At 49.1% G+C, this 25,843-nt stretch overlaps 1 protein-coding gene across 2 annotated transcripts; it reads left to right on the plus strand.

Annotated features, from left to right (window-relative positions):
* The first annotated feature begins 267 nt into the window (after positions 1-267).
* On the plus strand, positions 268-15,448 carry CYSLTR1 (cysteinyl leukotriene receptor 1). Of its 2 annotated transcripts, XM_074834841.1 has the most exons (3): positions 268-365; positions 5,310-5,557; positions 12,352-15,448. In XM_074834841.1, exons 2-3 carry the CDS (start codon positions 5,502-5,504, stop codon positions 13,427-13,429), a joined length of 1,134 nt encoding a protein of 377 aa, XP_074690942.1. In that variant the 5' UTR covers positions 268-365; positions 5,310-5,501; the 3' UTR covers positions 13,430-15,448. The 2 variants fall into 2 exon arrangements, with proteins under 2 accessions (XP_074690942.1, XP_074690944.1); XM_074834843.1 differs by lacking the exons at positions 268-365; positions 5,310-5,557 and adding an exon at positions 8,126-8,163.
* The last annotated feature ends 10,395 nt before the right edge of the window (positions 15,449-25,843 follow it).

The following is a 25,843-nucleotide window of genomic DNA, read 5'->3' on the forward strand; positions in this document are numbered from 1 at the left end:
CAGGGTGTTGGCTGAGCCCGGGAGCATCCCTCAGGCTCCCCGGGGTGAGGGGAGCGAGACCTGAGCACCAGTGGAGGCCTTTGTGATTTACACCTTTGGATAAGCTGGTCATTTAAAATTTGCCCGATGTTCTATTATTACAGGTTGACACATTGGAACCGTAAAAAACCCCAAGGAAATCCAGCTTTTTGAATCAGCAGTCCAAAAGTCTTCACGATATCTTTAACTCTTCCCTTTTCTAAGGTGGTTAGCCGTGCACGGGGCTCAGGACGCTAGACACTGGGGATCCCTGCCTGCCATCGAACGCAGCAAGACCTGGAGGTGTTCAGCATCTGGCAAGGCCAATCCACGATGCCTACAGAAAGGTAAAAATCCAAACCTTCTCTTTTAAAAACACGTATGGAGTGTGATGAATATGATCAGCTGGTTGCACACGAGCCAGTTCTCATGGCTTGCTGAGGTCCTTCACCAGCTGAACCACAGCAAAAGGACGTCTCTGGGTCCTTGTCTGGAGTTCTGGCCCGACAAGTCCATCCTTTCATTTTCCACAAGGTGAAAGGTTCGGAGCAGGTTAAGGAGTCCCTAAAAGCCCAACTTCCAGAAGTTTTCCCTGGCAGAAGACCCTGAAATTACTGCTCCCTGTCCCAAGGACCCCTCCAAACCCAGGTGTGGGTCAGTCTAAGGGAGAGTGGACATGCACCCAGCTGCAGGAACACCATGAAGCCCTTTGGCTGCAGCACCCCAGGGAGGTGGAGGCAGCCCCATACCTGTACCTGGACCTCTGCAGCAGGGGCCACAACCTCTGCTCCACTTCTTAGAAAAGGCAGCACAAACTCTCACCCTTTGGTTTGCATTTTGAGTGGAAACCACACGAACCCTGTCATCTTCGATGAAACACAAACATTGTTCCCCGGCTGATGTCTTCTGTCATTTCCCAGATTAGTCAGCCATCCCTGTTACTGCCTCCTTTTGTGAAGAGATTTGTGCCCGTGAAAATAACATAATTCTCCAAATATTTAGGCTAACAATGATAGGATTGCTGAATGCTGTCCTTGCAGTTGTTTCTGACAGTAATTTATTTTATTCATCCCAGGAGAGCAAGTGCTTTAAACCAAAAAATGCTAACTAGAGACAGTGCTGAAGATGTTCTACCATCTCACCCAAATTTGTATCTTGTCTCAATCCTCCTTTCTACAGCAGCTAGTTAAAAGGGTTGTATTTGCAGTAGGATTTGACCAACAGCTTCATGATCTGAGAGAGTGACAAGGGCTGAGGTTTTCTTGGCAGAAAGTTCCCCAGCTCCATTCTTCTCCCACAGAAATCAGGCGAACGGGGAGCTTCGTTGGTCTCCTATGGCTGGGATGGAGCAGCTTCTCACAGCTGCCAGGATGGGCCATGCGTATGAACATTGATCCCTAAAAAACAAGTGGAAGGCAGAGCCAGTGCTGGAACTGTGACATCAAGTCTCTGTGTCAGGTCCAGAGAAGAAACAGAGACATGTCTTGTAGGGTCTAGGTGACAATAAGCGATAGTCCCCTGGAAAATCAGGTCCTCCTGGGTGGGGGCCCTCGCAGGAACTTTTATAGCAAGAACAGAGCAGAAAAGGGATTGTATATCCTTGGCAAGAAGCAGAAATTACTTTTCCAAATAAGGCATCACGTTTGCAAGCTTGATGAAGAACAAGGGAGGGATAACCCATTTGGCTCTGGCCACTGATACCATCATTTCTTGGTTGTGGTTTTTTGCCACCAAACACACCAACTCAGTCAACCTGGGGGCTGACTCCGGGCTCACCATCGCTCAGAAATGGAGGGGATAGCCCTGACTGAGCAGCTCCTGCACAGATGTGAAGCAAAAGCCACTTGTTTCAGGCTGACTACAGGCTGGCAGGCACCAAGGCACGGAAATTGTTGCATAAAAAAGACTCTTCATCTTCTCTCACACTTGGGTAAAATCTCCAAACCTTCCATTTCTCTGCAACTTTCCCATCCCTTTGCAATGGGAGTGTCCCCCATCAATCCAGGGCCACCATACAAACCAAAACCTTTCTGTGCCCCGTTCCTCCTTTATTTCCTCCGCTTTCCTCATGGGCTTTATTTCATCCACGTCAAGGGAAGGACGTGCCTGGGTTGATGAGTCCTCCCTCAGCAGAGCACAGGGACCGCAGCTATGCACTTTCCAGGTTGGGGCTGGCTTGAAGCCAGAGCAGGCAGAGCTGTGCCCAGGTCCCCATCCCCGATCCCAGAAAAAGATCTCTTTTTCCCTAGAAAGTGCATCTGGCAGGTGACATGGCCACTGGTCATTCTCCCCCAGTGCCACAGAGCCCAGCCTATGCTAAATAACTTTGAGTGAGTGTGAAATGAAGTTGAGATTACCACCCTTTTCACACAAAATTCAAAGAGAAACAACCTATTTTAGGAAGTCCCAGGAGAGGAAAGAAACAGCAACCTGTTAAAAGGATGTTTGCTTTATCAGGAAACGCTGTCTTTCTGATGCCTCCTTCTTAAATAGCCACTGTGAAGGCAGTTGCCAAAGCTGGAGAGCTTTTTCACTCAGGCTGCAAACTATTTAGGTGTTTAGGAAGGTTGCCTGGAACTCCAGCAGTAAAGGAAGCAGCAGTGAGTGCGCTGGATTGATAGGACATTTATGATATTTAATGAAGGGCTCAACATCTTGGAGTCTGGTGTCTGACTGGAGCTGCAGGCAGTCAGGATCCAGGAGAAGGTGGCAGTGGAAGGTCAGTCAGTGCTAGTGGCCACTTGCCTTAACCCTAAAGCATGAGCAGGCTTTTTCCAGATTTGGACGGTCCCAGACAGACCTCCAAAGCCCGTACCCCTAAATTGTGCCTTATCCCATTGTCCTGTGAAAAGGGAATCAAACCAATTTACAGCCTAAGCATCAAATTGCTCTTAATAAGCGCTAACAGAACAAATCTTCAGCCTCCAGATGTCCGCCAAGCCATTAAAATTTGTGTTGTTGTTAATTAATAATCACCTTCCTATCAGGGAAAGTCTTTCCCAGAGGCAAAAGGTATCTTATCTAGGCAAGTTCTTCTGGTGAAATACTGAAAGAGCTGATGCCTCCGATGCAGTCACGGCTCACAGGGATCTGCTGACTTACGGGAAGTGTCAGCAATTAGCACCATCACTGTGGCTGTGAACATCTGCCACATCACTCAGCTTTCTAAAGGGCTCTGAAACTCCCAGGGCAAGGAGGCTGGTTCCTCCCCTCGGCACGGGGGTGTGTGTTTTACTAACGTAGGTAAGTGACCCCTTCCAGACACATCTTGCGTCTGGGTCCCTAGTATGGCCGAATTCAAACTGTCGCTTAATTAGCCCAGACTTTTAGCGACTTTGAAGGAGAGCGAAGAAATCACTTTATGCCATGTTAGAAGTGAAATGACAGGTTACAGCCACCTTCACCCAGTCCCAAATCCTGAAGTGCAGCCCTCCTTCCCTTGCTGACCTCCATCCCTCTCCCAAAATGCTCTACAACTCTCTTCCTTCTTCCTTCTTCTTTATCTCTTTATCTCCAGCCTTCACCCCATCCCCACCCCCATCATGCAAGTTTTTAGGGGTTTCCCTTCTCTTTCAGACTCTGTCACTCCCTTGTGTGTTTTTTCACACTGAGGTCTCTCAGCTCCGGTAGTTTACTAACTTTCTGCTCACAACTCCCCCCTCATCCTCCTCTGCTTCATGTTCCTCTGAATTTACAGCTTCTTACCTTTTTTCCAGCCCTTGTTTCTTTGAGCTCCCACGTCTAAGCAGGATCTCTACCCTCAGGACACAATGTTAATCTTGGCAGCTGTGCTAGACAAAACCATCCTTGATCCTGCCACCTTCTCTTAATCATTCCCCACACTTTCAGCACAGCACACCCACACTGCAGACCCAGCCCCTCTCCTCCTGACCCATCCTCAGCCTCCAAGAACAGGTTCTCACACTCCACACCACGAACCTGGATTTCCCAAAGCCTCCCCATCTGCGTAGTCCTGCCTGGGCTAATTCTGCAAGCCCAACCCCTCATGAGAGGTCATGTGTAACCTTGTTCTCCAGACCTGATGGAGATCGCTTTGTGGGGGGTCTTCTTCACACCCACTTCTCTGGCAGTGCATCCAGGGGCTTCTTTGGGGGGTCCTCCCCTTCCCTTGCCCTCCTCTGGGTATCTCCCCTGTCCACACTGGGCCTTTATCCATACATGTTCTTGTTGCCATCTCCTCCATCCTTTGAACAGCCCCCTCCCAATTCCTTGTCTAACCTACTCTGCATCATCTTGAGACTTTGAATTGTTGGTCCCTGTGACACGTTAGCTCGGTTTAGACCCCAGCTTACAGGAAGGCTCTAACAAACCAAGCAGGGGAAGAAGAGCAAGGAGGTGACCTTGTGTGGTGTGTGAGAGACACCACACTGATGCCACTTCCCTGAAGCGCTCCGCCCTGAGTGCCCTGAAGATCTTCCCCTGCACAAACTGGGGGAGCAGAGTCATCGTGGCCTGTCCCCCCAAGCAGTGCTGGCTGTCCCCAGACAGTTACCCACAGCCCCACAGCCGAGGAGGTCTGCTCTGTCCTCTCTTGGGCTCTGCATGCCATGGATCCAGCCTTTCCCTGGAGTGCAGAGGTCCCCGTGGTGCATGGAGGTGTCAGGGTCGGTGACCTGCTCTTAGGAGTCCAGTGAGGAAACCCTCCCCACGCCAAAACTCTGGCTCTTCTGCAGCACATCTGGAGCAGCAGCAGCCTCCTTGATCCCACAGCAACCTCAGTCTGACCTTGCAACTAGAAATCTTCTTGTTCTGGAGAGTAAAGGGTGGACAAGAAAAGAAGAAGGAACAGAAAAAAAAAGGAGAAGGAATAACAAAACTGAGTAGCAAAAAGCAGAAGGAATAGCAAAAAAGCTACCAAAAAAAAAAAAGCAGAAGGAATGGCAGAATGGAGTAATACCAAAATGTGCACCACAACTAAAGCAGACTACAGAACCAATTCACAGAGTAGGAGATCACAGGCGGGGCAGGGTTGCCCAGTCTTGGAGGCCCTTGGACCTCCATCCTTGAAAGTCCTCAAGACCAGGTGGGATAAAGCCCTGAGCAGCCTGGCCTGGCCTGGTCTGGGCAGGAGGTTGGACTAGAGATCTCCTGAGGTCCCCTCCAACCTGAATTATCCCATGATTTGACTGTTCCTAATGTGCTGCCAGGTGGCTGCTGAGGGACAGTCAGGCTTTTCTGTGCATGGGGTAGGCGAGGAAGGCGGGGAGGGCTCTCAGGAAGGGCAGATGGACGAGGTGTACTTACTTCTCACACACCTTCACTGTTCATAGAGCACAAAAGAGGAACCGTCACCTCCACAGCACCACGGCTTTGTCTGAAAAGCAAGTCTGCACATTCTGGGTGTGAGAAGGTGCCAAGGACCTGCAACAAAAGTGCAAATTGCTGGGTTCAGTAGAAAAACCTTCTGGGACATACTGGGGTGGAAAAGATGCAAGTGAAAGAGGAAGAAAAGAAGACCTGGCATGGCAGCTGGAGGAAGCAGGCACAGCTGCAGTGCTCGGTACTGCAAAACCTCCGGGTGAGTCTGTAATGGGTCTGTAATGGGTCTGTAATTCCTGTGCCAGGTGGACAAGGGCTTTGTCATCATACTCAGCCCATCCCCAAGCCTTTGCTTTCCCTGTGTGATGTAAAACAGTGAAGAAAGGAGAGTAAGAGCATGGCGAACAGCAGCTTGCAGTGGCTGAGGGCAGTGACAAGTACAAAACCAAAACCGTGCAGCCCCGGCAGAACCTGCCATAACAGAGTCTCCAAAGAGACCACCACTCACCTACCCCCCGCGAGAGCAGACGCCCACGTGCTGTTGATCTTATTTGTGATTCATTCCTAAAGAGCAATCATGACTTGCTTGACATGGTGGCATTTATTTCGTTCTAAACCATTGACTTAAAAGGTTTGAGGTGGCAAAATGTGTAATTACTGCTCTCCAGCAGCCTTTCCCCAGCAGCTGTTCGGCTCTGGACCCTTCCAGCTCTCCCAGCACAGCACCTGGATGCCACCTCCCCACCTCAGCACTGGCACGGGGCTACGCTTGGCTCTGGGTTGTGCTTGCTGGCCCCATTCCCTGCCCCAGGCCAAGGCTCTGGCACTCACCCATCTGTCACTGACTTGGGATCCACTCCCTGTTAGTGAGAAAAAGAGGGTTTGGGAAGCCCTGGAGCCCAGACATCCGTGCACAACCATCAGTGGGGGTTTTCTAAATGTTATCACCCAGTGTTGTGCCAGAACTGAAGATGCAGAAGCAGCCTACGAGAATGCAAAGAGCTGGGAGAACTTCACGATCCTTTCCCTCCGGAAAGAGCCAGGGGCCGTGCCAAGCCATGTGCAGGGGCAGCGGGGTCCGAGGGGCTCGCGGGGGAGGCAGGGCTGGAAATAACCGCTCTGCCTCTCCCCACACACCTTCCCGCCCATCTCTCCCCAGCCCCTTACGCTGCGATGGGGTGCATCCCATGCCAAGTGGGGAGAGCAAGTCCTATAGTGGGGATGTTTCCTTCCTACGCTGAGCACTGCTAAATAACAGCGTGGGGAAACCTGCTGAGCAGAAAATGGGCCACGGACAGGAGCAGCCTCGGGGACCCCTGGACAGGGGCACGCACACGTCCTTCATACCACAGAGGTACCATGAGAACAGGAGGACGTGGAGGCACATACACCCTGTGAGCAGAGAGCAGCCTTTACAGGATCTCTTGGTTTCTATCTTTTTTTTTCTACCTGCCACTTTGGAAGTTAATTCTGAGGAAGTATATTTACTCAGTATTATTTCCCATGAGAAGCTAAAGCTCAATATTAGACTTACTACTGGAGGTCAGCTGGGATCACATGGAAGAAAGTTACCTTTCTGTGTCCCTGATGAGCATCAAAGCTATTCCCTGGCCAGCACAGCGTCCCTGTGTGACCCTCCCACTGCAGGGAAGGGCTGGCAGGGTGCCTGTGCTCCTCCCCATCCCCTGCACTGACACGGGGGCTGTGGGGCTGACGATGCTGCAGGGCCAGCCCAAACAGCTCTGCGGGTCTTAGTGGTCAAGATCACCCTGGCCATACCTTTGGGAACCCCGATTCTGCAGAAGGGAGGGTGATGCCACCACTTCCCAGGACAGCACAGGGGCAAAGTTTGCCCCCGAGTGGAGGAAAAATCTCTTTTGGTGCAGATGTTGGTCCGGTGCAGCCAGAAATCAGCACAGAGCACGTTTGCCTGTGATCTTTTCTTTTTTAATAGGTGAGCAGCGGAGTGCTTGGAGGCTCCTCAGCATGTAGGTGGTGATTTTTCAGTAGCCAGCTTGCCACGAGGTGGAAAGATCAGCCTCCACCAGTGCAATTTCTCAGCACGCAGTAACTAGCCAAGCGCACCAGGGGTTTTATGGGGCACCCAACTGTCCCACAGCCGAGGTTGCCCCACTGGCACTTGCCCCCCACCCCGATGCTGTCAGGCTACGGCTGTTTCCCAGCCGTGTGCTTCATCTCTTTGGATCCCATCCGGGTGAACCACACAGCCAGCCTGTCCTCGCTCACCTAGAGAGCACATAACTCCAAAACCAGCCATCAAAATGGAGCTGGGGCCAAAAAAAAGACTCAAAATTTGGCCGGGTAGTAACCCAACCCCGCAGCACCATGCAAAAGCTGGGGTGCCTTTTTGACAGGAGCTCCTGGGGTCACCACTTACAGCTTCAGCCCCTTGACAAGGAGCTGGACGGGGCCATATCTGGGCTCACCGGCACCAGGCGGGTCCCAGAAGCCGGGGATGGGGACAGAGGGTTTTCACGGTGCGTTATCCCAGCAGGGCTATTTTGGGTGCAACTCGGGGGCACCCCCACCCTAGACAAAGCCTTCCCCCCCCAGGGCTTCCCCCCAGCCCTGCGGAAAGCTGCCGGTTCCCCCAGTCCCGAGGGGTACAGCCCCGCCGTGACCGGGGTGGGGGGAGCAAACGGGGTCCCCTCCGCCTCCCCAGCGCACACCAGTTCCCCCCGAGGGCAGCGGGAGGCCGGAGCGGGGTGGGGGGAGCCCGGCGGGGCGATGCCGGGGGCGGGCCGGGCCCCTCCCCGGGGCGGCCGGGGCTGGGGAGGGCCGAGCCCCGGCTTAAGGGCGGCGGAGGGGCGGCCCGGGAGGAGCTGCGCGCCCGGCACCGCTCCGGTGAGTCCTCGCAGGCGGGACGGGACGGGGCGCCCCGAGAGCCGGGGCGGGTGATGGGCGCTGCGGGGAGCCCCGACGGGGTCCGGGCGGGTGATGGGCACTGCGGAGAGCCCCGACGGGGTCCGGGCGGGTGATGGGCACTGCGGGGAGCCCCGACGGGCCGAGGTGGGGGGGCTGTGGGAAGCCCCGAGAGCCGGGGCCGGTGATGGGCGCTGCGGGGAGCCCCGACAGGACGGAGGAGGGGGGCTGCGATGTCCCGGTCACAGGGAGCGGTTTGCAGTCAGGCTGAATACTCACAGAGCTCCGTTATACCGTGTGGTACTAATGAGCTGGGTCATTAATTAATAAACCCAGCTGCTGCTTGCTTCGATTATTCGCTCTGTTCCTCTTTCTAAGCCCAACCCGGGTCCCCCTCGCAGAAGGGGTTTTACGCTTGTGAAGCGCGGTCGGTGTTTGAGGCATTTCCTTATGCCTCTTCCACCCAAGGTTAAACTCAGCCCATGTCAGCTCTGAGCGTTCCTGAGAGCTGGTGGGGGCTTTAGGTCTGAGCTTGAGCCAAATGACGCCGTCTTCCTTGGTGGTATGCTTTTTGATTGTGTAATTAAATGGAGTATAATTTACTTAACGACCAACTAGAAATCCAGCTGTGCTGCATGAGACTTGGAGAACAGCAGTTGGTTTGGGGTTTTGCTTAGTTTGGGATCCTTTTCTCACCCAGCCATCGCTGCTTCCTCTCGCTTGTGTACATTCCTCGTGAGCTGAATTCACCAGCACATAAATAAATGGTTCGGTGAACCACCACTAAACAAATGAAAAGTGGCAGAAGTGATACTTGTCTTCATGGCGTGAAGCCTCAGCTAGGAAATGGTGTTTTGTGGGGTTTTTTGTTTTTTGCAGATGCATTTCTAGGTGTGGAGCTCTTACACTTCAGCAGTCTGCTTCAATATTGTAATCATCAGTTTTCCTTTTGGTTACAAAAGATGTTTTTAATTATGTTTAGAAATATGCTAGATAACAGGTCTCAGTCACCTTTTAGACAGATGCCTCGCACAGGTGTTCACCAGCTACTGATGTCTTTAATAATAGCAGCTGAAAGCCTGAAATTTAGTCCCCCAAGGAGGTAAAAAGTTTATAATCCAGCTCAATACCATTTCAGAAGTATGCACAAATAGGCACAGAGATTATATACGTAAGTTTATCTAGTGAGCGAGCGATGGGCTGAGCCGTGAGCTGCTCTCTCTCGGTTACCTCGCGGGCAGGATAGCTGATTATCCTGCAGGATAGTAGCGGGACCTTCTGCAGACACCCCTCGCTAGTGGCACAAAGAAAACCTGACCCAAAACTTGCTGTTGGGAAATGCAAGTCCTGCCTGCGCTGCCCAGCTCTCCCCAGCTTCTCCATCTGCAGCCTCTTCCCTTCGCTGAGCGTTACATCACATTACTGCTTTTAGTTATACATCTGCTTTTATACTGCTATACTGCTTTTAGTAATTGCATCTTGTTATCCGCGGGGTTGGCCACGCAGCCTGGTTTGTCCCATTTTCTGCTCCTTTTTCACACTGATCATAACTGCCCGGAGGTGCAGGCGGATGAAAAAAAGCCTCAATGTGCTAAAGAGATCGTTCCAGCCCCTTAATCTCAAACATCTTGGTTGTGTTGGTCTTTTTTTTAATGTCTGAGAAAGAACTGATATGTGAAGCCTTGGTAAATACAGAGATTTTATCTATGTGAGTTTTCATGACATAACTAAGCTGCTAATCTTGATGTGTTTGTACGGTGCATAGCACAGCGGGGTTTTGCTCGGTGAGGCTGTTCGCTGGGCTTTAACCCAGAGGTAAAAGTAGCAGTAATAAGAGCTTAATCACCTGCATCAGGTTATCTTGACAGATAAAAACAAGGAAGGGGATCAAGCTGCTTTTTTCAGAGAATATTGCGCTGCCTGCCACTCCTAAGCAACTGGTTAAAATCAGACCAACGTTACCGCAAACTTAATTTTAGCCCTATCTTGGAGATTTTCAAACGTTACTGAGTGTTGCTCTTTTCATAACTTGAACAAGTCCCGAAGTGAAGACCTCGGGCCAGCGAGGATGCCGGCGGTGTGGGATGAAGGCTGGATCTCTCAGCATCTCCCAGAAGAGCCAGGGCTCGGTCTCTGCGGTGCCTGGCGGGGCAGCAGCTCCGTGTTGCTGGCTGGCCCTGGCAGAGGAGAGGTGGCTGGAGCCACGACAAGCTCACAGGAGGGATGTCTGGTGGTGGTCAGACCCGCTCCAGGATTTCTGTCGTGCATGTGTGAGGAGCCCAGGCTCACCCAAGCTGGGGCTGAGGTCTGGATTCTGCCACCACCAGAATCAGGCTCCCGAGAGGCAGCTTTTTTGGGGCAGGGAGGGGGCACGGCTGCAAACTCACTGCCTCTCTCTGCTGAACAGGTTATTTGCAATGAGCATCACTAGATAAGCTTAATTTATGCAAGCTGAGGTGACCTGTAAGTGCTGATGCACAATATGCTGGTGTAGGGCTTTGGCAGAGCAGGGTAGAGCTGTGCTGGGGCTTGGGCTGCCTCTTCCGGCCAAAGACTTCTGTGCAGTCGTGCTTGCACACCCCTATGTCTCCACAAATAGCCCACGGGGAAAAAAGTATCCTCTCTTGTGTCAGGTTGTGCCACCTCACTGATATCTGTTGAGCTTTAATGTATTTTGTTCGTTGCACATAATCAAAGAGTACAAACTCCCATATAGCTGAAACCTGGAAGCCTTGAGCATCCCAGGGCGGCTCTGAATTCCCAGTAAATCCTGGAGAGAGACAGAGACTCTAATGCTGCCAGACTATTTTTATGGATGAAAATACATACCCTTTAACATCACTTTTGAGCGCATACCCACATATAAGGGTTCTCATAACCGATCTTGTCCCAGCTGGTGCTTTCATCATTGTTTTTCTTAAGTCCTGTTATTTCAGTTTGCAGATATCCTGCAGTTCTGATCACCAGCGTTTTTCCTGGTCTTAGACTGCAAGTGAGATTCTGTGTTTGAACCATTAGAAATTGAAAATGAATGGGAAAAATACGTAAGTGTGTATTTTTCTCTTGCTTTACTTTAGGACAACCCAAATTAAGAGTGTCGTGTCTCACTGCACTCCAATACCAAAAGGAAACAATAAAATTTCACCAAAGACTGGCTGAGTGGATCCAAAAACCCTCCCTGGCTGTAGGGTCTGACCACTCTGGAGAGCCCCAGACCTGCTAATGTAAATCGAAGCAATGTGCAAAAGCAAACCCAAGAAGCAGCCCTTCGCTAGGGAATTCCGGCGATAGCAGAGATGTCTCCAGACCAGGAGGTTTGTTCTCCTTGACATGAGCCTCTCTGCAGCTTCCCCCGCCGTCTGCCGGGCGCTGCAGCAGTGCCAGGGGAGCTGGAGCCCTGCAGCATCCTCTGCTACAGCAATTGTTCCTGGTCGTCAGATATAATAGGCGATATCTTTTCCAAAGTCAGTAATTACACCTAATTATTAACAAAGCAAGTTTAAAAAATGGTGCTACCTGTGAGCAGAGGAGAGAAATGCAGAATCTGGGGAGCCGACAAATGTTTGGTCGTGCACTGAGCAGCCTCTGGCTTGGAATCATCTTCCACCTTCTGAGCAAAGGTTTTGGGCTTTTTTTTAATTATTTCTTTTTAAGCAGTTTTCCTTTACTGTTTCAGAAACCTTCTTGCAGACTTTCTCCCGCAGTGTCCTGTCCTTACGCAGGCAGGCGAGGAGGTGGGGCACAGGGAGGCAGCAGTTGCCAGGAGGTGCGGAGAGGCAGGACTGAACAGTCGTTAGAATCCAGATCTGGTCTTTATATTTTAAATTGCACATTGCTATTGCCACATTCGTCATTTCTCTCAGCTGTTTTAATGAGTAGCTACCTCAGTTTGCGAGGAGTTAGAGCTTTTTGGTAATTCAGTGAAAGAAGGATGCTGCCAGTACTGAGGACTTAGGAAAATGTGACTCACCTTTACCTCACCGGTTGTTGGTACCAGGTTAAGAAAGGTGGTTGTAGTGGGTAGTTATAACATGGACCTGCACAGATCCACATCCCTTCCCAGCTGTTCTCTCCTGTGTAAGAGAAATGATAAGTTTATCCTCCTATTTAATAATGGCGTTTTATTTTCACATGCTGCTTACATATCTCATCTGAGTTGTTCATCCTTAGGGCTGACATTCCTCGCTGGGCGGAATCGGTGCCTCAGCCAGGCAACATGACGGCGCCGTTCGATAACCTGTCGTGCCATCACTCCATCGACGACTTCCGAAACCGAGTCTACTCCACGCTCTACTCCATGATCAGCATTATGGGCTTTGTCGGCAACGGCGTCGTGCTGTACGTCCTCATAAAAACCTACCGGCAGAAGACAGCCTTCCAGGTGTACATGCTGAACCTGGCCGTGTCTGACTTCCTCTGTGTGTGCACCCTGCCCCTGCGTGTCATCTACTACGTCCACAAAGGGAACTGGTTCTTCAGTGACTTCCTATGCAGGGTCAGTTCGTACGCGCTGTACGTCAACCTGTACTGCAGCATTTTTTTCATGACTGCAATGAGCTTCTTCCGTTGCATAGCCATTGTTTTTCCAGTCCAGAACATCAATTTGGTAACGGAGAAGAAGGCTAAATTTGTCTGCGTCGGCATCTGGATTTTTGTCACCCTGACAAGCGCTCCCTTCCTGCGAAATGGGACATACCAACATGGCAACAAGACCAAGTGCTTCGAACCCCCAGAAGACTCTCAGAAGACAAATCTAGTCGTGATCCTGGATTTTATTGCCCTATTCGTGGGTTTCATTTTTCCCTTTATTGTCATAACTATCTGCTACACCATGATCATAAGGACCTTGCTGAAAAATTCCTTGAAGAAGAACCAGGCTAACCGCAAGAAGGCGGTCTGGATGATCATCATCGTGACGGCCACCTTCCTGGTGAGCTTCACCCCCTACCACATTCTGCGTACGATCCACCTCCACGTGCTGCGGCTGAAGAACGCCAGCTGTGAGGATGCCATATACCTACAGAAATCAGTCGTGGTAACGCTCCCCTTGGCAGCTGCCAACTGCTGCTTTGACCCACTTCTCTACTTCTTCTCAGGGGGCAACTTTCGGAAGAGACTTACCACGTTTAGGAAGGCTTCTTCCTCCAGCATGACACAAGCCTTCAGGAAAAAGTTCTCCGTAAAAGAGAAAGATGAGGAACCCTTTGGAGAAAGCCATAGGGAGAATGGAAGGGCGGCCCCTTCATAAGGAGGCTAGACCTTCCCCTAAGATCTCAGATAGGCAACAGAGATCTCAGAACTCTTCCAGAAGACACGATGGAGACTTGCAAGCCTTCGTCGCAATTAAATATGTAATAATAATGGTGGACGGTTCATGTTTTTCTACTTGATGGTACAGCCAGTGCCAGGGATGGCCAGCCCCTTCCCCAGGAGCACTGCTTGGACACCTGCAGCCACTTAGGATGGAGGAGCCACCACCAGCCGGCACCAGAAATCTGCTGATGTGATGATAAACTCGCATAAACAAACTCTTCAAAGCCTGTGTTTGGGCATTTGCTTCATTTCACCACTCTACACAGAGTGTTAATTCTCCGAGTCAGTGGGAAATGTAAACACAACGTTTGCTGTACGTGGCGCTCGGAGAGCTACTGACAAATAAAGAGGGCAGAGTTTTCACTGCGTCTTCAAACAGCCACTAGATTATTTACAGAGCAGAGGCCAGGACAATTCCTGCCCTGTTCCCAGCTGCTTCTGCTTTGGATTTCAGTTTTCACGAGAATTTTGTGTGTAAGACTTGCAGGGTTGGTACCTGGGTCTGCAAATCCAGGAACTTGGGCTTGAGCCCCTGTCCCACCCCAAAGGAGCAGCTCTTCAAACATGCTTTTTTGGGCAGTAGATCTGCCAGCATTTTCTGAGTTTCTAGAAAAATCTTGCCTGTTGGAGCAGTTTTAAAATTGCAGTATCCTAGTGTGTGTTTGAAAGTTATTTCAGTGGGACTGGTCCTGTAGGTGATGGCTGCAGGATCTGGATTAATACTCCAATTCTTTGGGGGTTTTATTCAGGTTGACCATGGGGTGTTTTTAAAAAAAAAAAAGAAAAAGTCCCTTTTAAAAATAGCTATATATGGTATTTGTTCCTGTTCAAGAGTGTTCACTTTGCTAACACCTTGCAGAAAAGAAGCAACCTGAGGCCCTTGGAAAGATCTCCGGGAAGACCTGGAGATCAGGAGTCTGAGTGCAGGTGAGGTATAAGTGAACCTTATTTTGAGTACAGTATGGTGAAAAAACAGATTGGGCTGTGTTTCTTATGTAAAGAAAAACTTCAAAATCTTGGACAGAAGGAGACATTGCTGTGCTTTTCCAGTGAACCCATGGAAAAGTAGCGCTGCCTGCCTTTTGCTGGAGCAAAGCTCAGCCCGAGATGCATGATACATCAAGACAGAAATAGAAATTCTTGTAGGATTAAGACTCTTAGTTGGAAAAGTGGTTAATAAATGAATAGCAAGTAAGTTTTGATATGGTAGTTATGAAGTTACTTGATGTTAAATAAAGAAAACAGTTTTAATACTGTAGAATAAGAGTGAGCAAAAGGAGTTTGGCTTGGGGGCAGGTGTCTGCTTGAAAAATTATCTTTACAGATACACAGAAGAGTGTAAATTCACTCTTTACACCACAGTCTGCATATCCCTGGGTCAGCAAAAGGCACTTAAAGCAAATTCACCTGCAGAACAATTTATGGATGTGGATTTTCAACATGAGATGAAACCCCTTGAGAAAATTTTAAGGATCTGTAAAGTGGAAGAGGGCTGAAAGCTGTTCATGTAGAGGAGTGTTACAGTTCCCCCTAAACCCACAGGAGGGCAGAGCTTCTACTGCAAAGATGTAACTGTAGCCCGCTTTGAGAAAGTGTCAGAATTGGCTAAAACTTCCTTTCAGGGGTCAGCATTGAGTAATATAGTTATGTCTCAAGCATTAAAGGCATTGTGCAACTATAAATAGAAATCCTCATGGAAAACCGAGTTTCAGAATATGTAGAAATAATATGCTCATTCCCTAATTTTAAAATATTGTACAGTAAATCTATCTATATATATATATGTATGTTGCAAAGCATTTTTATTGTACCAGAGGTATTTTTTCTTTTTATCTTTTTTTTTCAATGAGACAATGGTTATGGCAAGAGAAATGACAGTGTTTTCTGTGCAATAGGAAAGACTATTTAAAAAGATTGCTAAAAATTAAATGAAAATGTTACAAGTTAAATTTTAACAATTACTGTTTTCTGTGTCTTATTTTAAAGTCTCTGCATACAGATTCTTCTTCCCTAGAAGAGGTTTTTATCTATACACAGCACTAGAGAGTAATATTCACATAATAATCATTTATAATGATATAATAAAGACTTAAAGCAGCACAGAAGTTGCTGAGGGCAGTACCTGAAGCGGGCTGAGATGTTGGGGGACTTGCTGGCCCAGCCTCGCGGAGCTGGAGATTGGTCCAGCCAAACTGGCCTTTGCTGTAGCCCAACTCCGCTGGACTCGGGGCACCGTCTGGGGCTGCTGGTGCAGGGACCTGTTTGAGCCAAACCTCTTCCGATGGCAACTGGGGTCTCGGTAGGTCTTGCAGAGGTGGAGCACCCCAACAAATAACAGCTGGGACCTCAATAAATTTGTATTTACAGATAGAAAATGCTCTTAAGATGCTCGGAGGGAAGGGATGCTTTCGGTGAGGACGATGTGTTTGGGTGTCCTGTGCGGTCACATACCACTCACAGGTTTCTGCACGGAAAAGTCTGCTGAGAATGGCATTTTCTACTTAGCTTTTCCCAAAATAGGTGCGGGATCTGCAGCGTGTTATTTAGTTATAAAACTCCAGACCATACTGGTGAGGAGGGAGCTTTGCCATCGGCTCGGCAGAACCCCAGCTCCAGGTGAGAGGTGAGGGCAGTTGCCCCCTGCTTGTGACATTGCCCTGTGGCACACAGAAAAGTGTCACCCTGGAAGCAAATGCTGATCAGGTTTTGCTCAGGAATAGGGAGAAATATGTACCAAGAAACAGGACCTGTTACAGTCATGAGGTGAGTTAGAAATTGTGGCATTTGTATGGAAGGGGAGGTGGGAAGAGGGGACCAGTGCCGTCCTGGTACAGTGTTGGTGTCAGAAATGCCTAAAAAAGGAAAGTGGGTGTTCAGTTTCTTGGGAGAAGCTGGACTTTTTTCTGCAGCATATGCTGCGATTTATGGTACAATAGTGTCCCCTAGTGCTGAGTTATTCCTGGAGCAACTGCCTGTTGCCTAATGAGGTTTCTTCTTTCTTTTTTTAGCTAGCCCAGTCTCACCTCCTCGCCTGGAACGTTGGCCTGTTTCCTCCAGCGTTGCTCACATTCGCTTCCCCCGCTCCCACCCCTGCCCGCATTTTATTTCATAATCTTTGGGTTTTCCCCCTCTGTCTCCATCCTGGTTTTTCCCATCTCCCTGAGGGGTGCTCAGGCTGGGAATGAACCAGCCACAGAAGGGGTTCAGCAGCATGGGGACCCTGGCCTCAGCGCTGGCATCGAGCAGGGTCCCTCCTCCTGCCCCGGGCTCCAACAGCACCGTCCACCTGGCCTCAGAAATGCTTTTTCTCCGTTGAATGTCTGTCCCAGTGCAGAGCTGGGATCTGCAAAGCTTTTGCTGGAAGCTGGTGGTAAGTACTGCCCTCTGGCATCACATCATCATGACACAAGTCCCATCATTTTGGCCTTGGTTTGTCTGGGAAGGTTATTTCTGATAAAAGCCGGCATAGCTGTGAAAGAAACCAGCACCCAGGACGAGCTCCTCACTGCTTGGCTGCTTGGCCTATGGCCATAAAATGGTCTTGCCTGTCTCCTACCAAAAGAAAACAAGCAGTCCCCTTCGCACAGACACTGCCCCACGCTGAGGAGTCCCTCAGGTCCTTGGTAAGGGGACCTGGGGCCAACTCAGCACACACCAGCCAGGAATATCCCAGCCGAGAGGAGGAGGAATCGCCGCGCGGCTGTTGATGCTGAAGGGACGGGCTGTGCCTTGTGCTAACCTCTCGCTTGCGCGCTGCCTGGTGCGGCAAATAGTGATAATTCTGCGGGTGAGTGACAAAGCGGTGCTCGCACTTGCAGTGCGGTATCGATTCTGTTTGCTTGATGATGGAAAAATAACTGGAGCAGCATAAACGCTCCCAACGAGCTGCCTCGCGTTTCTGTCTCTTGCTGTGCACACATTGTCAGTCCTAAGCACTCAAAAACCTTGGATCAAGCCTTCCAAATCATCGCTTAATTCTGGTTTGGATCTCTCTTTGCTGTTCAGTGCCTGTGCCTGTAGGGTGCAAGCAGGGAACATCTTCAGGCTTTGCTCTGCAACATCCACAACTAGAAATACACTTTTTTTTTTTTTTCCCCAAAGCAAACCAAGAGTGGAAACTTCTGCTCTAGACCTCTGATTTTAGCCAGTGTAAGTCAAGCCACTAAGAAAGTCTACTTAGGGCTAGTGTGTGTGCCTTGCAACCTTTCTAAATGTGGGGCTCGGTGTGGTAAGCACAGTCTATATGCTAAAATATGAACTAATAGTATATTTACTGTAAAAAATAAGTGCTTTAACCTACTCTTCTCGCTGTTGGGTTTTACGAGTGTGGAGTCACTGTACCCCCTGAGCAGCCTTCAGGGCATGATGCCTCACCAGGCAGAAAACAAGCGAGGCTTCAAGTCAGACTGTGCTCGCTCCCTCCAGCAGCCCTTGCCGGGGCAGAGGGTTCAGTCCCCTAAGGAGGAGCAAAAAGCCGAGTTCAGCTGAAGCCTATAGCATGTAAAAGTACATGCAACCCGCAGGTGGGAGCATAAGCAAGGGCTGAGGCTGCGAGGAGACACCAACTCCTTATTCTCCTTTCATAGTTTCAGTATACAAACCATACGTACAAGATTATAATATAGATATTGTGGTTTCTGTTTCTAAAAAAATGGACAGATCTGTGTCTTTTCCCAGTGGGTTGAATAGGCACCACCAGCTTCTTAGAGCATGAAGTGGAACAAAATGTTTAAATACAAGAGAGAAAAATCTGCATCATGTGTTGATAGAGGCAGTAATCTTTTTCAGGCCGGGGGATTACAGCTACACTCAGATTCCTTAACGGGAAGATGGGGCAGAAAGTTTCCCTTAAACCAGAAATCCTGGTCTAGCAGATGCCCAGGACACAGTGCCTCCCAGACAGACAAAACCCTCCCCGCTTCACCTTATCAAGGACAGGTTTCAGGATGAACTTCTGTGTAAGCAGAGAGAATCATATGGGCGTTGTTTTGTCTTCATAGCAGGCTAAAATGTGTTTTTATTTGTGCTCATTTTCAGAGAGGGGCTAAAGCAGCCACCTGCTGCCAGAAGCTAACCACAAACTAGATTTCTGCTCGCAAAAAATAAAACAATCTTTCTGTTTCCAAGAGAACAGTACAGATCTTGGTTTCCACTAAATCCTGGACTCTTTTCTCAGCAGCTGGTCAGTGGGGGCATCCCCTCCAGCACGCACGTCGCCGGCTTCCCTCCGACACGCTGCCGGGCAGGTGCTGGGCAGGGGATTTTCAAGCAGGACTCTCTCTCACTCTTAGCTTTTTTGAAATGCTCTTCTTGAGCTATGGTAAAATCATCTGACCCTGACTGCAGGGAGAAAGGCACTTTCTGATTTCTCTCAGGCTGCGTGCCCCCAAACGCAATCAGTCCAAATTGCTGGTTACTTCTGGAAATGTTAAATTCTTGGGCAAGTTTTCCCCTGACATGCATTTATATGTTTGGACACACTATAAATCACAGAAGATAAAGCCATATTTCTAATACTCAGTGGTATGTCTATATTTTTTACAAGCCTTCAGTGGTCTTTTTTCCTCAGCCTGTAAAAACATTTCCTTTTTTTTACACTTGTGATACTATAGCAATTGTCATTTTGGTTTTGCTAAGGGGCCAAATTCCCGTGCCACAGGCTGGGAAATTCAGCAACTACACATAGGACATAACCACCCTCACTCTATATGAAGTGTCTTCATATAAAACACTTGCAGGATGTGAGAAGCAAGCAACCCTTCAGTTTAACAAGCAATAAACTCCAAGCACTGGCAATAAAGAGAGATTTCCTGCTCTGAGGGAGGTGCTTTCCGCCCCCACCATCCGCAGGAGCCTGGACACCTATTTTGGGGGCTGGAGTGGGTGTAGCTCCCACTGCCAGAATCCCCCCCACCGGCTGCAATCAGGGTCTGTGCACCCAGACACTGCAGGTCCCTTCACAGGAGCTAATTCTTCCACCGAATCCTAATTTAGCTTTTTTTTCTTTCCCCATTTCCACTGCGGTCTGACATTAGAAGAGGGACTTCTTCCATATGGCAGGAGGGAGAACACTGAGCTCTTTATCCTTCACGTACAGCAGCGGAGGGTATGACCTGATTACTAGGGGGGGGTGGAAATAAGCAACAAAAATGAAGGAAAGCACATCAGATTTTAAAATACCATCAGTATAAGCAATAAAATGTCTTAGAAACACTACTGAAAGCAAACGCAAGGGATGAAGAGCCCGGCCTGCCACTTGGGGTTACAAATCCATCTCCCAGTGCACGGGTTGGCAAGATTGGGAACTCAACCCTACTTCTCCCAAACGATTAATTTCAGCTCTGCGAGTGGCCACACGTACAAACAAATATTTGGAGTATTTGCAGACTTCACTTGAGGGTGAAATGTGCCCGTTTCTTTCCTGTCAATGCGGCTTCTTACGCTTCAGAGGAAGCCAGGCTGCTCTCAGAGCAAAGCGAGGACCCTTTGTTAGTTCAATAAATATATTCCAGATGGATATTCGCCAGGTTTGGATGGGGGGATAAAGGGGAGGAGGTAGCAAAAACACCTTGTTTTGGTCCTTAATAAAAACTCTGCTTCCAGGAACACTGCTGCATGTCTCTGCTAGGGATGCTGAAGACTAAACAGAGTTTGTTTTCAGTTTAGCCCATTGAAATCCCTTTATTTGTGAGGAGCACATCTCTGTGATGCTCTGCTTGAGCTTAACTTCAACAAGGCTCCACTCAGCTCCCATGAACCCCCCCCCCCCAGATAACGCCTCGCAGGATCAAGGGCAAAAGGCACAGCATTGCCCCGTGTAACCATTTCAGGACTCCCTCCCAGCACAAGGCAGGAGGTTGCTGCAGATATTTTGTCTAGCAAGCCCATGCCAGGGGTGCTGCAAAGGGCTGAGTCAAGAGCCACTCGTTTTTGAGAGCAGTTATTGCAAAAGGCGAGTGTGTGGCTCTGTTGAAGAATTGCATCTATATCCCAGGAGCCAGCCGAGGCTTTATTTCCTTTCTGAGTAACCATCTGAAACGAGACAGTCCCTGCTCTCTGCCCGTTTTTCCTTCCACGTTACTCACAGCAGGAAGCCTGCTGGAGTGACGAGCAGCCACTGCTTACGTGAGTGAGGGCTGAAAAATGCTACAGTGCCCTTTCACCACTATTTTTCAAGGAAAATGGAATGAGAAGTTCCCCATAATTGGCCTTGAGCCTCTGCCTCCTGTCAGCAGCATCTCCTCCCACACGCCTCCATGTCCTTCATCGCCCTGACTTACTATGCCAGAGGTTCGCAGGACTTCAGGGCTGGTTTATCTTCCTCCTCGCCCTTTTCTGGGTGCTCAGGTGGGAAGGGCATCGCTGCAGCTCCCCTACAAATCTAGAGCAGCATCCTCACCCGGTGCAGGAGAGCTCACAGTCCCCAGCTCCTGGCTGACCCCAGGGCAGCACCCTGCTCCCTGCCTGGGTAGAGGAGACCCAGCGGGGCTCTGCGTGCCCTGTCCAGTGATGAGGTGGCCCAGAAGACCTGCCCTGGAGAAGATCCACGAGCCATGCACGAGGTCTGCTCGGTCCCACGCTGTGCGGGACTCGAGGCGGGCAGACGCATTGTGCTGAATTCAGGTGGTTTTTTCTGCTTTGGGATGCAGCGCGATGACTCCAGTCAGGGTTAATCATATCCTGTGGTAGGAAAAACAGCCCTCGGGGATGTGAACTAATAAAACAGAGACACTGAGAAACGGTTGCCAAAGCGCCGGGGGGGACAATTCTGCACATCCTGAGGTCCTGGGTACTTTTATCTTGTGATTTACCAGGAGCCTGTTCAAATCCGAATTGTGCTGCTCATACCAAGCTGATTGTAGAGTTTGCTTTCACCCCAATTAAAACTAAAACTAATCATCACAATCAGGGCTTGTTCTGAGGGTCAGCAAACCTCCCTGGTGCATCTGCGTGGGCTCTGCGCTGCTGGCTGGCCCGCAGCAGAGGACACGGCAGCAGGTCAGTGCTGGGCAGGAGAATCAACGGCCATAGAAAGTGGCACCAACGATTCATCTGTGGCATCTGCTCAAATTAAATTTCAAAGTACAGTATCTCTCTCCTGTGGTGGGAAGTTCTGATGAAATAACCCCAGCTCTTTGCAAACCGTTCAATATTACACCGAGTTTACATAAATATGAAGGCACTGATCTCATCAGCCTCCACAGCTTCCAGCGAGGGGTGCCTGAGCTCATGGCCGCCTCCACAGCCACTGGCCCTGCAGCAGGGTTACATATTTTGATTTTCCCCTGTTTATTTCTACTGGATGTTCCTCTAAAACAACCGTGCTCCAACAAGGTGTGCTGTAGCAAGAGATCCAGGTTGCACTTCACGCTCGTGGAGGGCACGTTTCGTTGGTAAAGTGACTCTTCTTAGTTAGAAGGAAGTTGTGAGAGTCAACTGATAGTTGTAAGAGGAAAAAAAAAAAAAAGTAGAAATATAGGGTATTAGCCATCAAAGCTAGAAAAGCTCTCTCTGTGATAGTCCTCCTGAATTGAGGCAGACAGAAGAGCAAAATATCGTAGTTGTGGCCACACCATCTACAAGGAACCTCTTGATTTTGATTCAGGTATCTCGCCTACTTTGTCTAACAGAAGTGTTCTTTGGGCAGGAAACAGAAGGAAGCTGTTCAACCCCTCATCCACTCCACTGCCCCCAGAAAAGACAAGAACAGTGATAATAAAAAGTTAAAATTGTGAATTAGTCAAGAATTCAGACTAGAGAAGCCCGACAGCTGAAGTTTCAATCCCAAATTTAATTCAATTACACAAAAAAATAGGTAAATGCTTCCACCCCTGGTTTCCCTAGAAAAGTGAAATCTTGACAGATTACCAGCTCTTTATCCAGCCTACAAAGATTATGTCAATACAAACCATCCATGTTGAGTCTGCTCGGGGGGTTGGGAGAGGGAGGAAATTTGGGGCTGTTTGGGAAAACAGTAAATTTGTTTCTTTTTATTTTTTATGTTAAACTTCAGAGGCTTTTCTTTAAGTTCAGTGCAGGAACACTGCAGAACAGCATCGCCTTTACTATCTCAGCTTGCACAAACCCAGTTTAGGCTCCTTTTGGATGAAGGGATCTATATATGGCTTTTATGGTTGTTTTTGCCATATTCTATATATAAATATAAACCTACTTACCCAAGGCGAGCAGTGAAAACGCAGCTACACTGCATGTGAACAACAGACCCTAATGTTGGCAAGATTTTTTCTCTCCCCCTCTCCATTAGCAGGTGCCCCCAGAGAGGCACCGACAGCATTTTGCCCATCAGAAGGAGGATTTCAAAGTCTTGGCCACATAACCTTTAGTAAAACCGGGGCTTAGCAAACCTCGTGGGGTGAGGCTGGGACAAGAGGCCAGGCTTGTGCATGTTTTACCCCTGCCCGTGTGCCCTGTGCTGCCAGAGGACACACTGCTGACACGGCCGCGGCACCCAGCCAGCAGAGTTTGGGGGGAAAAGCTGAAATAACTGCAAAGTGGGGAAGTGAAAAGCATATTGCTTCATTTTTTTATGAAACAAGGGTCCTGTAGTTCTCTCAAATGCGTGCTCTGTGTTTTTTGGTTTTGGAGAAATGGCCGGAATAGACACTGAGGACACACGTGTCGGTGGGGGAAGGATTCAGGTTTCTGCTTACAGGTGGCCCTCCTGGGGGGACTGGCCATAGCAGATCATTCACAGGTACAAATATTTCATTTTTGGAGGCTTTCCCTCAGCTCCATTTGAAACACTTAGGATGAACAAGAGCAAAGACGGTCATTTCAAACTTTTTCTTACTAACACTACGGTAGTTCAGGCTACAAGGAATCTGCTCTCGGGTCTCCTCCCTCACACGTTTTCCATTTACCCAGAGTCATACGGAATGAGCTGTAAGTGGGAGGAAAAGCAAAACTTTTCAATGTGCTGGGTTTAACGGCGACTGTTATTTGCACCAGCCGTGAGGTGGGACGTCCGCAGCGGCGCGGTGGCCAGGGCGACGCTCATTGGTGGGGTTTGGCTGACTCGCCCCTCTCTATAGCGAAGCAGCGTTTGGCTCGGGGGTCTCAAATCAGAAATGCTCATCCTGAGCTCACCACCAGCAGGACGGTGCTGGTGACCAGAAGAAGCATTGCCCAGGCGCAACGGCAGCTCCAGGGCACGCTCGCAGCAACGTAACTGCTCTGTACGCTGCTTACGCCTCCCTTTCTTCTGCTTTTCTCGCAGATGATCAGAAAATTCACCGCTGGAGCGTCAGAGATGAGCCCCACATCGATCCCCGTGGATGACCTCAGCTGGCAGCCGCTCAGGGCCTCGCTCGCAGCCTCCGGAGCTGCCAGCCCCTTCTCCAGAGCCCGGCGTTTGCAGGAAACTCGGCAGAGCAAGCGCTCCGCGTTCCTGCAGAGGAGCTTTCGGAAAGGCTGTGTAAAACCTGCCCTCTTCCAGCAGGCTCCATTGCGAGGCACTCACAATAGCTGCAGCGGGGATGGCAGTGCACATTATTTTTTCCTAGTGAGAGAAGATGGGGAAGGTGGGAAGAGGCCAATTTTTTTTTTTTTTCTGCTTTCTCATGCACAAAAGGGTCCTTATTCATTTTAATAACAGGTTCTCTCACACAGCAATCTCCTCTGTCAGCCAGACAGCAGAGAAAGCCTCCTTATGCAGCTACCTCACACAGAATATTGCTGCTTAGACCTTCTTGTCTGCTCTCTGAGGATGGGAAACTAGATCCATGACAATCTCAAAATGGAGAGCATCAGCCCTGAACAAATAAGTAGATTGCAATAATGGATACAATATGGAGGTTTCCTCAAGGAGCCAATATTTGTATTCTTCACAGCTGCATCTTTTTTCTTTTTCTGTTTTTTTTTTTTTTTTTCTTTTTAGCCTGAAGTGCTCCCAAATGCTTCATGCCATGTGGCTGCTTCTTATTTGCATCAAAGACCTGATTCATCGTTGCTCTGCACTTTGATAGATTACGTATGCTCCTGCAAAGCAGATATAAAATGCTCCTCGGAGAGCATGGCAAGCCTCTTCTGCAGCGGTGCAGACACCGATCCGACGCGAAGGAGATGGTGCTCCAGCTCTGATGTGTCTGCCCAGTGCTGCGGCTGGAAGAGGAACCCCCAACACAGAGCAGCGGCCCCCAGGCCTCCATCAAGTGGGAAAAAAAAAAAAAAAAAAAAGGGGAATGGAAACAATAATGAGGAATGGGGTTATTGTAGGAGAGAGCAAGTAAAAGAGGTTGTTTGGGGACAGTGAAGAAAATGCCAGATAGGAAAGAAATAGTGTTCTGAAAAAAGACAATGGAGAAATAAGAGTGAAACAATTGAAACCCCATGTTAAAACAGAGCAGGGAGATCGCTGATTGCAGGCGAGCAGTTTTTCATGAAGGTGCTGCAGCTTTGTTCACTTCCAGCATACACAGCTTAGGGGATGAGAATAAAACTCTTTGCGTACATAGTGAACTTGAAACTTCGGTGCTAACGTGATGTCATGAGGGAGATGGTTTTTACTTCCTAAATGTGAAGGGGGGGAAGTTAGAAAATGGGAAGCAGCCAGAAAAATAAGTGACCCTGCATCACGTGATGGAAGGTAGGAAACCTGCACCACATGCACACCAGGAGAGAAAACACACAAACAAAGGGAAGAGCGTCACATTACACTTGACATGAAAATACTTCCAGATTGCATCAGCCCTTGATTGCTGATGGTTCACCTGCAGCTCGTCCAGATATGACATTTAGAACAAGTTAAAAAAGGGACCAGTGTTTCAACAACTAAAGCCTCAGCCTTTTGTCTGATGGAAAAATCAATTCCAAATGTGGAAATTTCAATACAGATTATAATTTTGTTACAATTCAGATTTATTCTGCTTGCTTTCTTTCCTTTTTGTCCTCCCCCTCCTCTCTGTTCTTCAGAAATTGGCTCTGATGCTTCGTTCTCCAAAGAGCCTTCGCAGCTGAGTTTCATGCAGCAGGAAACGAGCCCCTGCCCTGCCCTGCCCTGCCCTGCCCAGCCCAGGGAGCAAACCCGCTCCTTCCAGATCCCCCATCTTTGGGATAAAAACTCATGACCCGGGTGCTTCAGCATCTTACAAATTTTATCTTCATGCAAAGCAACAGTAAAGCATGTTGATGATGGGGTTTTTTTAAACATTTTCAGCCTAGTTTATAAGAGCTAGTGGTGAACTCATTTTGGCTTTCTTCTTTCCTCGCTAAAGCGAGGACAAGCATCCTCCAGCTCTAACATGTTTAAATTATGGTTGTTTTGAGCATTTTTGAGGATCCAGATACTTGGATTACTTAGAACTATGACTACATTCACATCAGGCCAGGC

The sequence above is a fragment of the Strix aluco genome, chromosome 10, assembly GCF_031877795.1.
Source record: "Strix aluco isolate bStrAlu1 chromosome 10, bStrAlu1.hap1, whole genome shotgun sequence".
Classification (NCBI taxonomy): domain Eukaryota; kingdom Metazoa; phylum Chordata; class Aves; order Strigiformes; family Strigidae; genus Strix; species Strix aluco.

Coding starts and splice junctions, on each gene's coding strand:
- CYSLTR1 (XM_074834841.1), top strand. CDS start 5,502: ATGGCAGCTGGAGGAAGCAGGCACAGCTGCAGTGCTCGGTACTGCAAA. Junction 5,558..12,351: donor CGGTACTGCAAAACCTCCGG/GTGAGTCTGTAA, acceptor GTTCATCCTTAG/GGCTGACATTCCTCGCTGGG.